This window comes from Lynx canadensis, chromosome A3 (assembly GCF_007474595.2).
Source record: "Lynx canadensis isolate LIC74 chromosome A3, mLynCan4.pri.v2, whole genome shotgun sequence".
NCBI lineage: Eukaryota > Metazoa > Chordata > Mammalia > Carnivora > Felidae > Lynx > Lynx canadensis.
In genome coordinates, this window is record NC_044305.1 from 4,885,384 (window position 1) to 4,902,408 (window position 17,025).

General features: G+C 53.6%; 1 protein-coding gene across 1 annotated transcript in view; it reads left to right on the plus strand.

Moving 5' to 3' along the window:
• The window catches only part of ANKRD60 (ankyrin repeat domain 60), a 16,922-nt gene extending 193 nt beyond the window's left edge, over window positions 1-16,729 (plus strand). The window contains exons 2-6 of the mRNA XM_030309092.1: window positions 339-523; window positions 4,886-5,016; window positions 6,463-6,628; window positions 9,053-9,322; window positions 16,503-16,729. Coding sequence (XP_030164952.1) covers window positions 339-523; window positions 4,886-5,016; window positions 6,463-6,628; window positions 9,053-9,322; window positions 16,503-16,729 — 979 coding nt within the window. The remainder of the gene's footprint in view (window positions 1-338; window positions 524-4,885; window positions 5,017-6,462; window positions 6,629-9,052; window positions 9,323-16,502) is intronic.
• Window positions 16,730-17,025: the final 296 nt, after the last annotated feature.

Sequence of the window (17,025 nt, forward strand, 5' to 3'; positions counted from 1 at the left end):
TTCTTTAACCGGACGTGGACACCAGGGGCCCGCGTCCTGGCGGTGGACCCAGGAACTGACCCGAAGGGCAGGGCCTGGGGGCGTGGCCCCCGCGGGGGTTCGAAGTCGGTTGGAGGGGTGGGAAAGGAGGGGGGGGGGACGAGGGCGGCGGGGGAAAGGGAAAAAGGAGGACTGCGACGGACGGAGAGGCGGAGGGAAGAAGGAGGAGGTGGGGGCGGGCGGGGGCGCCGCTGGGGGGGCGCCCCGGACCCCAACCCCGCCGTGGGCCGGCCGGCCGGGCGGGGGGCGGGCTCGGCGGGCCCGGGGCCCCTCCCCGCGCCGTCCCCGGCCCTTGGGAGCCCCGCGCTGGCACTCGACCAGGCCCCGGACGTCTTCATCCTGCGGGTGCTGCTGGAGGAGACCGGGGAGATGTTCCAGGTGGCGCACTGCCACAGCGACATGACCGTGCGCGAGCTCAAGGAGGAGCTGGAACTCGTCGTCGGCGTCCCCCTCGACCTGCAGCGGCTCCAGTACCTGGACCAAGGTGGCCCCCGCCCGCCCCCTTCCCTCGCCAAGTGCGTGGCCTCTGCCCTTCCCAGCGTGCGGCCCCACGTGCTGCCCCCAGATGTCCGTACAGGCCGCCCCCCCCCCCCCCCCCCCCCCCCCCCCGCCAGGAGACCCCAGATGGAAAAGCCAGCCCAGGCCCCCGCGAGGACTTCCCAGTCCCTGACAAACCAGGTTCACATTAGACCTCAAATCTCAAGGCAGACCCAGTCCACACAGCAAGACCCCAATCCACAAATCCTGCCCGCGTCAGGACTCCAATCCTGAAGCAAGCTGTCTGGTCAGACCTGTCCACGTCAGGACCCCTGAATCTCAACACAGGCGCTGCCACAGCCGGACGCCTCAGACCCTCGGGCTGCTGTGTCTCCATCAGGGGCCCAAATCCCAAAGCCAACAGCGTCCACACCAAACCAGAAGCCTGAAACACAGCCTGTCCTGAGTGGGACCCCACAATCCAGGGCAAACCTTCCCATATCGGGACCCCAAACTCACTGCAAACTTCCAAGTCCCCATGTTGGACTCGTAAATCCTCTCAGCGCTCCAGCCAGCCGTTGAGCACAGAACAAATGCTGCCCACTCCCGGACCCCCAAACCAAGAACAAACTTGGCCAAGACTGAACCCCAGATCCCCAGGCTAACCCTGTGACCCTCAAAACCCTGAATCCTCTAGCAACCATGTCCGCTGAAGGATACTAATGCCTGAGACGAACTGCCCACCTCAGGACCCCATACCTCTATGCAAACCATGCCCAAGTTTGAACCCCAAATAAAATTCCCCAAGCTACCCCTGCTTACAACAGAACCCTAAGTCCCAAAGCAGATTCTTCTCAGATCATGACCCCAAAGCTCAGAGTGGACAAGCCCAATCCTGAGCCCCCAGTCTCTAACTGCTTGTGCCTTTGAACCCCGATCCATCAGCCATCTCTGTGTGAGGATGCCAGAACCCAAAATGAGCTCTTCCCACATCTGGGAGCTAGTTCCCAAGCTCACCGTGACGACACCAGAACACCAATCCTAAGCAAAATGTCCTCCTAAGGGCTCCAAAGCATGGGGCAAACTCTGCCCACAATAGGACCCCAAAACTCAAACATACCCATATCTGAAACCCAAGTCTCAAGGAAACCATGTTTAAGCCAACTATATCCATGTAAGGAAGCCGAAGTTCCAAGCAAGCCTTGCCTACGTGAGGACCCCAAGACTCGAAGCAAGCTGTGTTTGTATTTGAAACCCCAAATCCCTCAGGCAACCTTACCAATACCAGAACCCCAAGTTCTAGGCCAAACCTTGACCATCTCGGGACCCCAAATCGCAGAGCAGAGCCTGTCGCCTTCAAGACCCCCAAAGCCCAGGGCTGACCTGTCCGATTCCTTACCCTGCGTTGCTACAGTACGCAGGGCTCTGTTAGAACCCCAAATCCCCAAACAAGTCTTGCCCACACAAGGACTCCACATCCCAGAATAGACCCTTCCCACACCAGGACCCCCAAACAGAAAGCAAACATTGCCTTCATCAGAATCCCCAAATCCAGAGCAAACACTGCCCTCGTCAGGACCCCAAACCTCAAAACAAACTCTAGCCACGTTTGAACCCCAAATACTGGCACTAACTCAGTTCGTACCAGAGCCCCGAATCTCAAGGTGTGTCCTTCCTTGTCCACATCAGGAGCTCAAAACTAGCCCCATCGGAATCAGAACCCAGCACCCAACGCTCACTGTGGCTAGATCAGGACCCCAAGGCCCCCTATCCAGACAGATCCCATGTGGGGTAAGGACTCGGAGCCCAGTCTCTCCCTCCATCGATCTCCTTCCCTCAGCCTGAGGACCTGGCTGTCCCCGTCCCGGTATCTACAATGTTTAGGATACGAGAACAGGACAGGATCAGGGCCCCTGGGCTCCATCATCTCCCCACCCAGTTGAAATCAGTGCAAAAAGACTTCAAGGAAACGGAGATATAAAAAACTCTCTGGGCTGCTGCACAGAGAACGTGAGGAGCCCGTAATGCAGACATACTGCAGCACCCCTGCAGGGGCCAGGAGCGATGGAGACAGAGATCTGAGCGCAGCCTGTCTCCACAGTCTCCCCTCCCCCAGACGCTGCCCTTCCGGGGCTCAGTTTCCTGATGTGGAACACGGAGCCTCTTAGCTCTCCAATCCTTCGGGCCGTATCCCGCTCTGGGCAGAGAGGACTCGGGAAACTCAAAATGCACACTGAAGGCCAAAAATACCTTCCTTCCGCTCTCTTTGAAATAGGTGAAGCATCTTTCGCGACGTATTTATTTTGCTATCGGAGTGTTTGGGAGATGCTCTGGGGGCCTGGCGGAGGCTTTATTTGGAGAGAAGTAGATCTCGAACCCAGAGTGTATTTAACACGTTAATGAGGAGGTGAGCGGCTGAGGGACAGTAAATGTCTGGCACCCGTTCTGTTAATTCATTTTCACTGATGAGCTATGCTGAGCAATAAATCCGAGAAAGCCAAGAGGCAGTGAAAGAGACCGAGTGACTTAGCACTGATGTCACAATCCTACCAGTCAGCAAGCACTTAGCAACCACTGCAAGCTTGACCTCTCTCTCGGCTGCAGTCCTTACTGTTGATAGCAAACAAGACGGGAAGAAGGTGTCACTACGTTGATAAAAGAAATTTGGGTTTCTGCCTATAAATGATCCGCCGATGCCTCTCTCCCCACCGCAAGGTTGCCAGGGAGGATTACATGAGATCACGTGTGTGTGAAAACCTTGAGGGACACAAATCTAAAAGGGGTGAGCAAATTCATGGATGAGGGTCGACCTTACACGTCTGTTGTCAACTCTAATAATTTATTTAGCTGGTGATAATTAGTCTTTGTCTAAGCCGAAGGCAGTTGCTGCCTGTAAACAGAGAATGGCCGAGCTGTTCGGCATGTGTGAATTGCACTCTTTCTTGGGGAAACACAGCTTGATTCAATTTTTTCAAAGTTGTTAGGAAGTCAAGTTGTCTTGCTGAAGACTGATGACTGATTATCCTCTGTGCGAGAACCACAGACAGGACCCTAATTAACAAATTTGCTAATCGCTACTCCTGTTTACATCCACCGTCTGAAGTTTCTCGTCACCAAAGGGGGGGGCGGGCAGCGGAGCCTTGAGGGACGAGCTCGTGGCACTGGAGGGAAGGCAGGTCTGTTCGGAGCCCTGGCTCTACTCTTTCCTAGCCATGGGAGCCTCCGTGGGCTCACCGACACTCAGAGATGACAAACTTAGCTTGTCACGAGGGTTAAAGAACGTAGGCGCTCGGTACAAGGCGCTTAGTAATCACTCAGTCGCGAATCCCCAAAACTCATTAATTCCACTCGGAATAAATGGTAAATCCAGCCTGGCAGAGTTGAGACTTTGCGCTTGTGGGGTTGCTCGCGGAGAAAAGAAATTATGCGACCCCTAAGCAAGATTATAGGTGGCCACGTAAGGAAGTGTGTATTTAAAAAGGTAGGCTGAAGGTAACGTTGCTGAAAATGTTCTAGAGTCCTCTATAGCCCTGACATTCTTTCCCAAAGAGTCTGCATTTATGAAGTGTGAGTCGATCCGCTCACCCCATTCTTTTCTGTGCGTGGAGGGCTGCTCTGGGTGATAACACAAAGGAGTTGTAACGTCTCAAGGCCAAATCACGGTGAACGTCAACATTACAATTCTTCCCTTACCATAAATGCTCAGCTGGGGCGAGTTGTCCCCCAGGGGTCGTTTTGGCAACACCGGGAGACGTTTTTGATGGTCACAACTAGGTGAGCAGGTTATTGGCCTCTGGTGGGTAGAGGCCAGGGATGCTGCTAACACCTGGCGATGCCCCGGGTGACCCCCACAACAGAGAATGATCCAGTCTGACATGTCAGTAGCATCAAGATTGAGAAACCCTGCTGTAGAGACGCAACCGAGTTCTGTCATTGTTACATCTTTAGCCAACTGTTAACAACACCAACCAGAGTTAGTATTTGACTTTAATGTATGACTGACGCACATACATTGTACTGTTTACTGTCAGGTAGTTCTATTTCTAGAGTTTGCCTCATAAAATGACTTTACCGGCTCATGTATTTTTTTTTTCCCCCAACAGAACAAGTTATAATTACAGGATTTTATAAATTGTTGCCATTTTGGGGGGTGGTTTCGCTTCTGTTTGAGCTGAGCCAAATTAATTTTCTAAAAAGCATTAACGACCACAAACAGACTCATGTGGAGTCATCAAATGAGATTGGTGCTCAAGGTTTTAAAATTATCTTTGTGATGCCCAAGGTCAGATAATCTCTTAAGTTAACCAATGTAATTGTTTATCTTTAACACCCAATTTTTTTTTTTTAAAGAAAAAATTATTCCCTGTAGGAGTTTTGATGGATGATACCACACTGAAGTTCCATGATGTTGTTCCTGGTGGAATTATTTCATTATGTATCTGGCATTATGATGGATGGACAGAACTGATTTTGGCGGCTGTGGAAGGGGATCTTAGTAAGGTGTTTTCACGCTTCTCTAAATGGATATTATACTTCATGAAGCAACCGTAAACTGTGGATGTGTGTGGGGGAGGGTGGCGTGGGAATCGTGGGCTCCTAATGATCAAATCCTACACTGCGTGGTTCCAGTCACTCTCGGGTTTGCTATTTCACGGTGTTCACCTGTAACCCACTCGTGCCCCACGCCACCCCACAAAGGAGACAGGGCAGTGCATTTTCTATCCGTATGTATATTTTGTAAAGTTGAAAACCTGATTGAACAGTGAGCGAAGAGCTCCCCATAGCTGGGAACGCGTAGTCCAAAGAAAGTCCTAATGCGGGTCTGCCCCTCCCCTAAGGCAACACTACTCGATACACAGCAGGTGCCTGGTCTTTGCCAGGCCTTGTGCGTAGCTCGTAGCTCTCGGCTGGGCTCTGGGTGGGCAGTGGGGAGGAGGGAGGAGGGAACCCGACGGTCTGCCCAACAGTGAAGACGGGAGGCTGGGGGGACAGGGGCGGGCAAGTGTATGTTCCTTCTAGAAGGCAGGTTTGGATGCAAGGCCGGGAGTGTGCGGGGAAGGGGTTGAGGAAGGTGGGCTGCAGGAGGGTTGCTGGGAATTAGATCTGGGAAGGGTGGGTGGTCTCCGGGGAGGTGGGGCCAGGGCTGACTGGAACCCCCTCCCCCCACCTGTGTGCAGCAGCCTTAGAAGGAGGGGCTCCCCTCCCGGGTCCTTCCCGGGTCTCCTCCTGCTCCTGGCCTTCCCCTGCCTCCCCTCTGCCACCGAGGCCTGGGCCCTGCCTGGGTTTTCTGGCTCTTGCCCTGAACCCCGGGATTCCCTCCTGTCTCCCACACTTTCGGGTTCTGCTTTCCCCCCACGGCCGCTCCCACGCCGGATGCCCCAGATGTAGGACAGAGTTCCTCTCTGTCGGGGCCCACAGCCTTCCTCTCGTGCTCAGAGCCTTAGTTCAGCATGAGATGATTATATTATGGGGCTATTTTTCACCCGCGAGTGGAGTTCAGAGCGTTCCAAAAGTCAGCAGAGACAATGGGCCCGAAAATAGATCAGAAGGCCAGAATTCATCAAGTCTCCAGAGAAGTGCACTCCCCTCTGGGGAGGCCACTTCGTGGTGGCTGGTGTCTTCCTTAATGGCCACAGCCACCTTCCTCTGGACACCCAGAAAAGTTATTTTCTCTTCAAAACACCGACAGGAAGAATTTCCTGCCTCCCGAGGTGCCTGATGGTAAATGCGTATTTCCTGGATATGCATGGCGTGGTCAACAATGTCCTCCCCCGGGGGGTGTCCCGGCCTCTTAGTTAGGGTTTGCCCCCCTCTGTGTCCACCACAAGCCTCAACTTGCCACTGGAGCAAACCTCCCCCTGGGGAGGGTCCCGGCCCCCACCAGGCAGGTTGTGCCCTTTTGAAGTAACTCTGCCTCACTGTGTGGAACCCCGTTCTGTTGCCCAGCTGTCTTGTCTCGCTGTCGATGAGGACTCCGTCTACCAAACTGCAAATTCAAAGCATCTTGGAGGCGAGCGGAGGAAGGAATGGATATGTCAGAGGGCGTTCGTGGCCTTGTACATTACCTCCCACAGAGGTCACCCAGATGCTGTGCAGCACCTTCTAGAGCACGGTAATTCCGAGAGACAGCTGAGTGTGTCCGCGAGCTGGGGTCTTGTGCAGGTAGGGGGACCGAGTGGCTTGGCTTTCTGGCCCCTCTGGCAATGGCATCCTGGATTCAAGTTGTGTCCACCACCCCTCACGGTCCCGGTGGACCACTCGCCGTCTGTCTGAGGCGTCTTAGGACCTGCCTACTAAAGGCTGTGCCCCCCCCCTCTTGGCCAGGACTCCAGAAGAGTCTTTCTGTTGCGAGAGATGCAGCTTTCAGGACACGAATTCACAGGAGCAGCCGCGAGGGCTTCCCGGCCTGTTACGTCCAAAGCAGACACGCTGCCGGAGATGTCCCCAAACTGTCTGTGCTGTTTCTGCCCCACCTGAACTTGGGTGTCAGCAACGGTCTGAGGCACCCAGCCCCAAGCTGGCACCGGTCCCTGGCCAGTCTCCTTTCTCCGAGGCTTTGGATTTATTTCGCTCAGAAGACACTTACCCCAAACCCCGTTTTCATTTCTGCCCCCCACCCCCACCCAGAGGGCAAGTTGCTCCTTCTCTCTCTGTCCATAGAAATAGAAACCTTCGGGGCAACCGGGGGGGGCTCGGTCGGTCGAGCGTCTGACTGCGGTCGAGACTCATGACTGTGAGCCATGATCTCGTGGCTCGTGGGTTCGAGCCCCACGTCGGGCTCTGTGCTGGTGGTGCAGAGCCTGCTTGGGATTCTCTGTCTCCCCCTGGCTCTCGGCCCCTCTCCTGCTCATTCTCTCTCTCCCTCAAAATAAATAAAGAAACTTAAAAAAAAGAAAAAAGGAAGAAAGAAAGACATAGAAGCCTTAGTCTGCATTGTCTCTCGATTAAAGGCTTCTGTGTATAGTCCTGCCACGGTAAACTTTCTCTTCCCTGGACGTAGCATATTTTTGGGCAAAGAGGCCCGCGGACCGATCGAGGTGTCGACCATCCAAGAACAATAGACAATAGTTGCAGACGGCCCAGGCCGCCGGCTTCCTGGGGAAAAGGAAGAACGTGACATGCCATTTGGTCAGTGGTTTGAGGCTCAGAAGGGAGCCTCATCCCAGGGTCTCCCATATCAGCCTGCCCTCAAGTCAGAACCCTTTCTTTCCTGCCCGCGGCCTTGACCCCAGCCTCTCTGCGCCCCCGGCTTCCAGCAAGCAGGGCGGGAGTATCCCCGCGGCCTGGGCGGAATGGCTCTTGTGTCTGTCTGGTGGGTGGTGGTTTTCCTGAGCGGCCTCCTCCTTGGCTGTTCGCAGCCCAGCAGTCCGTTAAGCTCATAAAAAGTCTTTTTCACTCTGATGGAACTGTGATGTATTCGCAAGCACCGGTTAAAACATTACAGCCAGCTCTGCAAAGTTTTCTGGGCTTTGCAGACAGCCGCTGCAAAAAAGCCGTGCTGTGGCCGAGGCTGGGCGTTAGGAGAACCTATTTAAAACTTTACCTCGCCGACCAGCCATAGCTCATAAAAACTGGCTACAGAAATGTCAGCTGCATGTAATTGAATCGCCTTGTTTTCTGTGTCATGATATTTGTTACCCAGAATTTGATTCAATTCAACAAGTCCATATTGGACACCTGTCATTAGCCCATCCATCTGCGGGAGGCAGTGAGGAATTCAATCGAAGTGAAATCTGTCCCTGAGTCAGGGTGCCCATCGTCTGTCATTTCCCGAGTGCCTGTCTTCTCCAGGCATCGCGCTACGTGCTGGGGATGAAAACAGCGGTGATCAAAACAAGTGTGTTTTCTGCCTCCATGCAGTTTGTGAAGGGAAGTCAGCAAATTATTACAAATAATTAATTCCATGGTCAATCGTGCATGGCATGTTCTGAAGATACAGTGTGTCTACTGAGCGTATGGGGGTGGAGGGGATACACGGGAAGAGGGGCTCAGGAAGGGTTTCCTGAGGAAATAAATGAAGGATAGCAAGAGAGCCCGGGGAGGGGAGGGGGGCGCGGAAAAAGGTGACAGGGTTTTTAGCAAAGGAGACAGCATATGCAAAAGGCCTGGGGCAGGATGAGGGAGCAGGGTGTATTTAAGCGATGAAGATAGAAGCCTGGTATAATTGGAGCATGGAGGGAGTGGGCACAGAGCATGGGTGGGTGGGGGTAATGCTGGAGTGATAGGGGGAGGTAGAGGTGAGACAGAGCACTGACAGCCTAGAAAATCACCACAAGGGTAGCGGACGTCAGAAACGGGGTTGGAGCAAGTGTGTGCTCTGGGCAGACTGGAGGCAAGGCGGTGCCGGGTTCTGGGGCCAGTGAAGCGACGCCTCCCCTCTCACACTCGCTGCTGGGGTCGGGGACAGTTCGGATTCTCCCGAGCTTTCTTTCCGAGGCCTCGCCCCTCCCGCGCTTCTCCTCTCGAACGTGACTCCGAAGGGGAGGCTCGCGGCCGGGAGGGTGACCCTCCCTCAGCCAGCTGTCTTATTTTACAGGAGCCGACTGTCTCCAAAGAACCCCCATGGGCAGGACCGCCCTGCACGCGGCCGGGGCCATGGGCCGTTTGGACTGTATAAACCTGTTGCTCAACTACGGGGCCTCAGTCACCGACAAGGATGCCAGGGGGGAGACCCCCATGTCCATCGCCCGGCGCATGAACCGCAGACACAGCGAGAGGCGCATGTTCCTTTTCTACTGGATGACAAAGTCAGGGACGACGGACCCGAAGAAACTGCTCGCGCACCAGGTTTCTCACAGGGTGAAGGGTGGGTTTGGCTCCAAGAAGGGCCCAATTTAGCTCCCACGGGCCACGTGTGCGCGTCAAAGCTGACTTGGGTCACTGTTCGGAGTTCAAGTCCACTGTGGCCCTCGGTGAGCAGGAAGCCAAGAAAACATGGCAGTTCCTCCGAATCAGGTACTAAATCATCTGTCCTGTTCGCGCACGGCTTTGGGGGGGGGGGGGTCGGTGAGTTTGCGCTCGTTCTGGAATCCATGACGGACTGAGCGGCCTCTGATGCCAGCCTTTAATTTTGTGCTATTTGTACATTGCCTCCGACAACGCTGCTTGGGGTGATGGGCACCAATTACCTTCTCTCCCGTCTGGAGACCATCTAATGCGTCAGCATAAGAGAAGTGATAGCAATAATGAGAATAGCACTGTTCCATCGTAGAAAACCAGTGCCAGCGAATGTCGCGAGGTTGCGGGCCGTGCGGGCCGTGAATTTCGGCTTGTAAAACCCAGGAGCTACGTGCCGCCCAAGCTAGCGAGGTTCCGGAAGTTTTCCTGACCCGCCTCTGAGGGGTCTGCTGCTTAAGGGGTAGAGAAGTGAGGGGGGGCCAAGAGCAGAGAGAGCTTGGTTCTCCAGACACGTCCTCCACGGGGTGCCTTACCAGTCTTGCTGAAGGCGATGTGTCGCCACTGGATTTGGAGGAGACAGCGTAAAGGATGCTGATGAGCTCGTGGAGGAGAGACTCCGAGCTGGCACCTTCTTTCCCTTTGTCCCGCCCCCGGTGGTCCGCTCTCCTTTCCCTGCTAGAACCGCGAAAGCACCACCAACCTTCCTACGCTTAGTTCCAGGCTCCGTACCTCGCAAGGGCTGTGCACCTGCAGGGGACCCAGCCTGCCACGTGTCTGAGCCCGGGGTAGGAGCAAGAGGGGAAGGTGGGGACCAGGGCGAGCGGACGTTCACACCCCTGTCTGAAGGGGGCGCCACGACTCAGCTCCAGAGGAAACGTGAGCCAAAGGCTGCTTGATCTTTCCAGAGCGTTTTGATACGATAAGTCCCGATTTAAAAAAAAAAAAAAATTAACGTTTATTTATTTTTGAGAGACAGAGCGTGAACTGGGGAGGGGCCGAGGGAGAGGGAGACACAGAATCCGAAGCGGGCTCCAGGCTCCGAGCTGTCAGCACAGGGCCCCACATGGGGGCTCGAACTCACCCACTGCCAAGATCATGACCTGAGCTGCAGTGGGATGCTTAACTGACCGAGCCCCCCAGGTGCCCCAGGTAAGTCCCGATCTTGAAGGACTGGCCTGAATTTTTTAAAAATGGTGGCGTGGTACAGAAGGATTAGCAGATTTGAGGCACGCCTGTGGAACCGCCTCCCGTCGCCAAACTTCGTTTCACTGAGGAAAACGGCAGAAGCCACCAATGGCTCCTGGAACACGCAGGGCTCAGAAGCCACAGGCCGGACGGCCGTGGAAGTTCTGTTTGTAAAGTGATGGAAAACGGCCCCGTATCCCGGCTGCCCTTCTTTCCGCCGCGCACCCCGATAACCGGATTCGGCTTTTAAATTAATTGGCTGCATTTCCCGCTGTCATAACAAGGAAGATCTGTGTTGACGATGTGGCTTTCCACTCAGGAGACGTGGCTGCACCCGGCTCAGCAATCTGTTTGACAAATAATCGTCAGAAAAAAAAAAAAAAAAATACAGCTCAGCATCAACTATGTCAAAACTGAGATCTTGTTTCTGGCAGACGTTCTCCAAAGCCAGTAGACAGATATTAAATAACCCCATCCAATGGGTCAATTCATTTAGCTAATGAGGTGTTGGCGGGGCGACTTGGGGACCCTTTTAACGTAACAAGTGGCATTACTCAAAGCGATGTGTTTGCCAGAGGCTTTGTTTTGCTGTCTTTGTTGGTAGCAGAGCCAACTGCCCGACACTTGTCCCCAAAACTTTGGAGGCAGGCCCTGTATCTTCGTATGCCCCCAATTCAACTAAACACGTGGCCAGAAAAGGGGCAAGTTCCAAACTCCGTGGTTAACGTTCTGCTCCGTCTGTGGCGGGGGTCATCTGTGCGCTCCCACATGTCCCAGGGGCCTTCATTTTAGGCAATCTTTAAAAAAAGTCTTTTAATGTTTATTTATTTTTGGGAGAGGGAGAGAGAGAGAGAGGGAGCAGGAGAGGGGCAGAGAGAGAGGGAGACACAGAATCCGAAGCAGGCTCCAGGCTCCGAGCTGGCAACACGGAGCCCGACGTGGGGATTGAACATGACCCGAGCCAAAGTCGGATGGATGGTCAACCGACTGAGCCACCCAGGCGCCCCTTAGACATTCTTAGCGTACGGCTTCTTATATCCAAACAAGCCTGTATCACCCATTGAATAAAATATGTTCATGGCCATAGAAGAGATTGGTCACAATTGTGTTATATTTTGTAGGTATTTCATTAAGCCTTTGATTTCTTTTTTTTTTTTTGGTCATACTTAGGAACTAACAGAAAAAAATTGTTTTGTGGGGTAGATTTCAAGCGTTTTTGTGGGACCCTGAAATCCTCTTTGGCCCAGGGGACCGGGGGATGGTCCTCAGCGGTGAAGGAACTGTGGTCTGTGATCGCCCAGGTGGACCTCCCTTGAGTGTCGAAGGATGGGGACCTCTTGGAAAGGAGCTCTGGTTAGTCTTGTGGGTATAATATCCAGTTACACCCCCCTTGTCATTCTCCCTCGCGTCAGCCTGGAAACCAGTCTAGGCTGGGGAGCCCTCTGGAGAAATGCACGACTCATTAGAAGCAGAAAATGCCAGCGGGGCCAGCCCTACGTTTCCAGTCTCCTCGCCTGCCAGGATGCTTAGCGGGAGCAAATACCCCTCCTCCTACCTTCTCCCCTGCCCTGAACGAGTGATAATGAATTGCCCTTTCTTGGACACACGTTTACTTGTAAATTGCCTCAAATCTTTTCTGGAAGTCAATGCAGTACAACCCAGAAAGAGATCCCACACACCATGGGGGCTCAGAGGATAACTCGAACATCCTGCCCAGGCCTGGCCGGGATGACCCAGCCTCCTAGCCATCCAGCCTCTGGTTCACCCTGCTGTGCTCCCGTTGTCTCAGAAGCAGCTGAACAGAGGTGCTGAACTTTACTCTACATCTGCTCTAATGGCCTGGTCTCCAGCATCCTCCAGAACCCGGATGTGGGCGCCTTGATCGGCCACTGCCTGGGTGTCTCCCTTGCCATTGAATCTTCCATGCATCTCAGCCCTGGATGCCTCCTCGCCTGAGGAGTATTCAGCAACCAGAGCTCCCCGGAAAGGCGGAAGGACATTCCCCCTGGTGGCAACGTGGGGGACTTTCTCGATGGCCCTGACACTGCATTGAGCGACACTGAGACACAGGCTGAAAACGTGATTCCCTGTGCAAATTACTCCGAGTCCTGATTCCAACAAGGAGAAAGTTGTTTGGTGTTAGTGAGCTTTTGACTCCTTTCTGAGCCTTGCTAATCCCCCCTTTTTATGTTTGTTTATTTCAGAGAGAGAGAGAGAAAGAGAGAGCATGAGTAGGGGTGGGGAAACAGAGAGAGAGGGGGACACAGAATCCGAAGCAGGTTCCAGGTTCCGAGCTGTCAGCACAAAGCCCGACGTGGGGCTCGAACTCACTAACTGCGAGATCGTGACCTGAGCTAAAGTCAGATGCTCAACTGAGTGAGCCACCCAGGTGCCCCAAATGACTTTTTAAAAAAATTTTTCAATGTTTACTTATTTTTGAGAGAGAGAGAGAGACAGAGACAGAGCATGAGCAGGGAGGGACAGGGAAAGAGAGGGAGACACAGAATCTGAAGAAGGTTCCAGGCTCCGAGCTGTCAGCACAGAGCCCCACACGGGGCTCGAACTCACGAACCACGAGATCATGACCTGAGCCGAAGTCAGATGCTCAACCGACTGAGCCACCCAGGCGCCCCACTCATCTCCCCTTTAAAAATGCACACAAAGGGCAGGCTTCTGCAGGCAAGAAGATTTTGCTAGAATTGAAAGCCATGGGCTTGTCTTCAGGATATTTGTGAGTCGGGATTCTATTCCTCTCTCCGCTCCTAACTACTGTGTGACCTCGGTGCAAACTGTCACCTCCCAAAGGCCTCCGCTTTCTTTGTCCGTCACAGGCCCCTACTGTCTCCATCCTAACCTGGCCGTGTTTTTCAGATGAGGGGACCGATGTGAGCCGTGCGCTCAGGGCCCAGAGCCTTGTCCGTGTGGCCGGCTGGGCTCACAGCCTGGCGGGTCCGGTCTAGAACTTTCCCCCGCCACTGGCTGCGTGTCCCAGGGCCAAGCAGTTGCCCCTCTCCGAGCCTCAGCGTCTTCGTCGGTAACATTTGGGTAATAAAATCTGCCCCTGTCATCACTGGAGGGATTAAATGCCTGGCACAGAGCAGACACTTGAAAAATAGTGGCAATTAGTATTATTATTACCACCAGCACTTAATTTGCTTAAAATGTTTACTCACCGGGAATCAATACGCTCCCGGTTTCCAGATAGCCTCATAAATTTTCCGCAAACCTGATACAGTAAGAGTCTCCATCCAGAACTAATAATTCCCAAAGTGGGAGATTATAATTGCCCTGAAACTTGCTGATTTTGGTATTAAGTACAGGGCTTCCTCAGCAACTTCTAGAAAGTCGTTCTGAATTGAAAACTGCGGGGCCAGTTCCGCAGGAGAGAGAGAGAGAGAGAGAGAGGCAAAAAAAAAAAAAAAGGGCTCTGAGATGAGAGGAAAATTCCAGCCGCTCAGCTCGGCCTCCGCAGGGCCGCCCTGACGACGCAAGCATCCAGCAGAGGGCACAGAAACCCATTAACATTTAGAAAAACGCTGGTGTTTGTGTTCCCTGGAAATGTCAGAGATGCTACAGATCCTGCGCCGCACTGGAAACTCAAGAGCAGGGCTCGGTGACGGGGGCGCGCAGACGGGCTTTTCTGCCCCAAGCCCCGCGGTTGTCTGCGAACGTGCGTGTCCGCGCACACGCGTGCTCTGAGCGGGGGGTGCGGGGAGTGACAGCCCCCCTCACATCCTCGAAGGATCGGTGGACCCCTGCCCGACAGGTTCCAAAACCTGGGCCACGTAACGAGGCCCACCACGCCAGTTCTCAGATCACATCCATGTCTCAGTCGGGAGTCACCTGCTACCCTGCGGTTGGGCCCGGCCGCGTGCAATTGGGAAGACGAGAAATACCGACCACGTCTGGCGCCGTGACGGGCGCGGGCTTGTGCGTGCACGCGCAGGTGGCCGGGACGGGGGGTTGGGGTGGGGAACCTGGGAAGTGGCTTCTCTTCCCCTGCACCGGGGAGCCGTTCGGTTCCGGTGACCCTGCAGCATGACGATCCCACAACAGGTGCTCTCAACGCCCACGACTCAGCCCCGCTACCCTACTTTCGCGCCTCCACTCTGCAGAGACGGAGCCCCAGAACGTAATGAGACGGGTGTGCGAATGTTCGCGAGGGCCTTCACGGTGGCGAGTGCCAGAGACGCTCCAAATGCCCACCAGTGAGGGTGACAGTGACACGCTGTGCAGCAGTTAAGAAATGATTTGTGTGGACGGGCCAAGGCACGGCCGGGAGGAGTGTGATGTGTCAGTAAGTGAAAAACAGCAGGTTGCCTGGGAGACGTGCATGAGATCATTGAGTTACAATTTTAAAAAGGAGGCACCTCCAATAAATGTGCATATACGTTTACTTGAGCAAAAATAATGATGTCAAAGATCTTCTAGCTCCTACGATTGCCTACTTCAGGGCAGCGAGGTTGCTTTTTACATCTCGAAATTGCTACAGCCAGTGTTTCTCCTTTTTTTTTTTTTTATTATGGTGAAATACACATGATGTACAATTTGTCTTTAATGATGTTTTGCACGTTTGCAGTGGGGTGCAGCCATCAGCATTATCTAGTTCTAGGACGTTCCATCACCCTAAAAAGGAACACAGGACCCATTCACACGAACAGTCTTTCCCCCATCTCCCCATTCCCTCTAGCCCTGAACAATCACCAATTTATTTCCAGTCTCTCTGGATTTGCCCATTCTGGATATTTCATATAAATCGAGTCGATATGGGGCGCCTGGGTGGCTCAGTCAGTAAAGCGTCCGACTTCGGCTCAGGTCATGAACTCAAGGTTCGTGAGTTCAAGCCCCAAGGAGGGCTCTGTGCTGACAGCTCAGAGCCAGGAGCCTGCTTCGGATTCCGTTACCTCTCGCTCTGTCCCTGCCCTGCTCGGGCTCCCTCTGTCTCTCTCAAAAACAAACATTAAAAAATTTTTAAAAGTCTAGTCAATACGTATCTGGCTTTTTAGCCTGATGTTTCTGGGGTTCATCCACATCATAGCATGTGTCAATACTTTGTTCCTATCTCTGGCTGAATAATACCCGATTGCTGTCCCTTCATTAGTTGATGGGCATCTGGGTGGCTTCCAGCTTTGACTCTCGTGGATGTTACTGCTGCTGTAAACATGAGTGTATAAGGGTTTTTGAGGATCTGTTTTTAATTCTTTTGCGTATACACCTAAAAGGGGAACCGCTGGGTCATGAGGTAATTCTGTGTTTAACGGCACATGTTACATTTGTAATTAAAAACATACCAAAAAAAAAAAAAAAAATGAAGGGAAGAGAAATCGCTGTAGGAGCTCTCCGAAGTTTGAGAATTAGAGTAATCATTTATTGAGCAGCTATCCCAGGCCAGACATCAGCCATCCTGAGAGTCAGAGGTCTTCAACCTTAAGCATGCACCAGTCACACGGCAGGCTTATAAAGGCACAGATTGATGGGTTCCACCTCCCAGAAGCCCTGGATTCAGTGGGTCGGGGGCAGAGCCCGAGATTTCTAACACACACCCAGAGATGCTGGCTTTGAGTGGCCCTGAGCCTAGTCTAGTCCGTGCTCCTTTTGCATTGAGGAAACCGAGGCACAGAGAAGTCAGCAACCTGCCCAGGGTCACACGGCTCGTAAATGGCAGTGTGAAGGTACCTGACCTAGGTCATGGTGGTAACAAGCACCTGACGGTGTTAACCTCTCTGATCCCAGGCCACGCTTCTTCTTCAGCGGCGAACCAGCCTGCCTGGTGGCTGTGACCTTGGTTACCCCCCCCCCCCCCCAAGACCCCCTGTCCCTGTTTGTAAAACGCAGAAAATACTGGCCCTCATTTTCAAAGCATTACAGGAGTGTTCACCCAGAGCCCTGCTGGGCCCCACCAGGCAGCGCAGAGCTCCGGATGGAGGAGCAGGTAACCAAACCTCGGGGCGACCTCGGGGGACAGGCCCCTGGGGGTTCCCCAGCGCCTCCCAGCGTCGGCCGGGCGCTCCCGCCAGGTGGCGCTGCTGCGCGCTGTCGTCTCAAGGGGGCGGGCGCGGCGGCCAGCAGGTGTCGCAGCGAGACCGCGGATCAACTCTGGGCGCCGGCAACGTCTTTTGATCCAGACTGAGCGCCTCAGGGGCCCCCCAGAAACTGTAGACCAGGTTGCATTCCTTCATTTTCTCCTCTCTCGAGACCATTATGCCCCAAGGGCTTTCCATTCTTGATTCTTTCATGCTGCTTTGATCTGTGTATAGTATAGAATATGTTTTAAAAACCTAACTTTATGTAACTAGAACTTTCACGGAAAGTTAACATAAGAATTCAGAAAGAAATACGGTGCTCCGGCTCAAAGATTCTTCCTCCAGGGCCTCACGAATTATGGGCGAGGGGTCAGGGATAAGAGCCAGCCAGCTTTAGAGATAA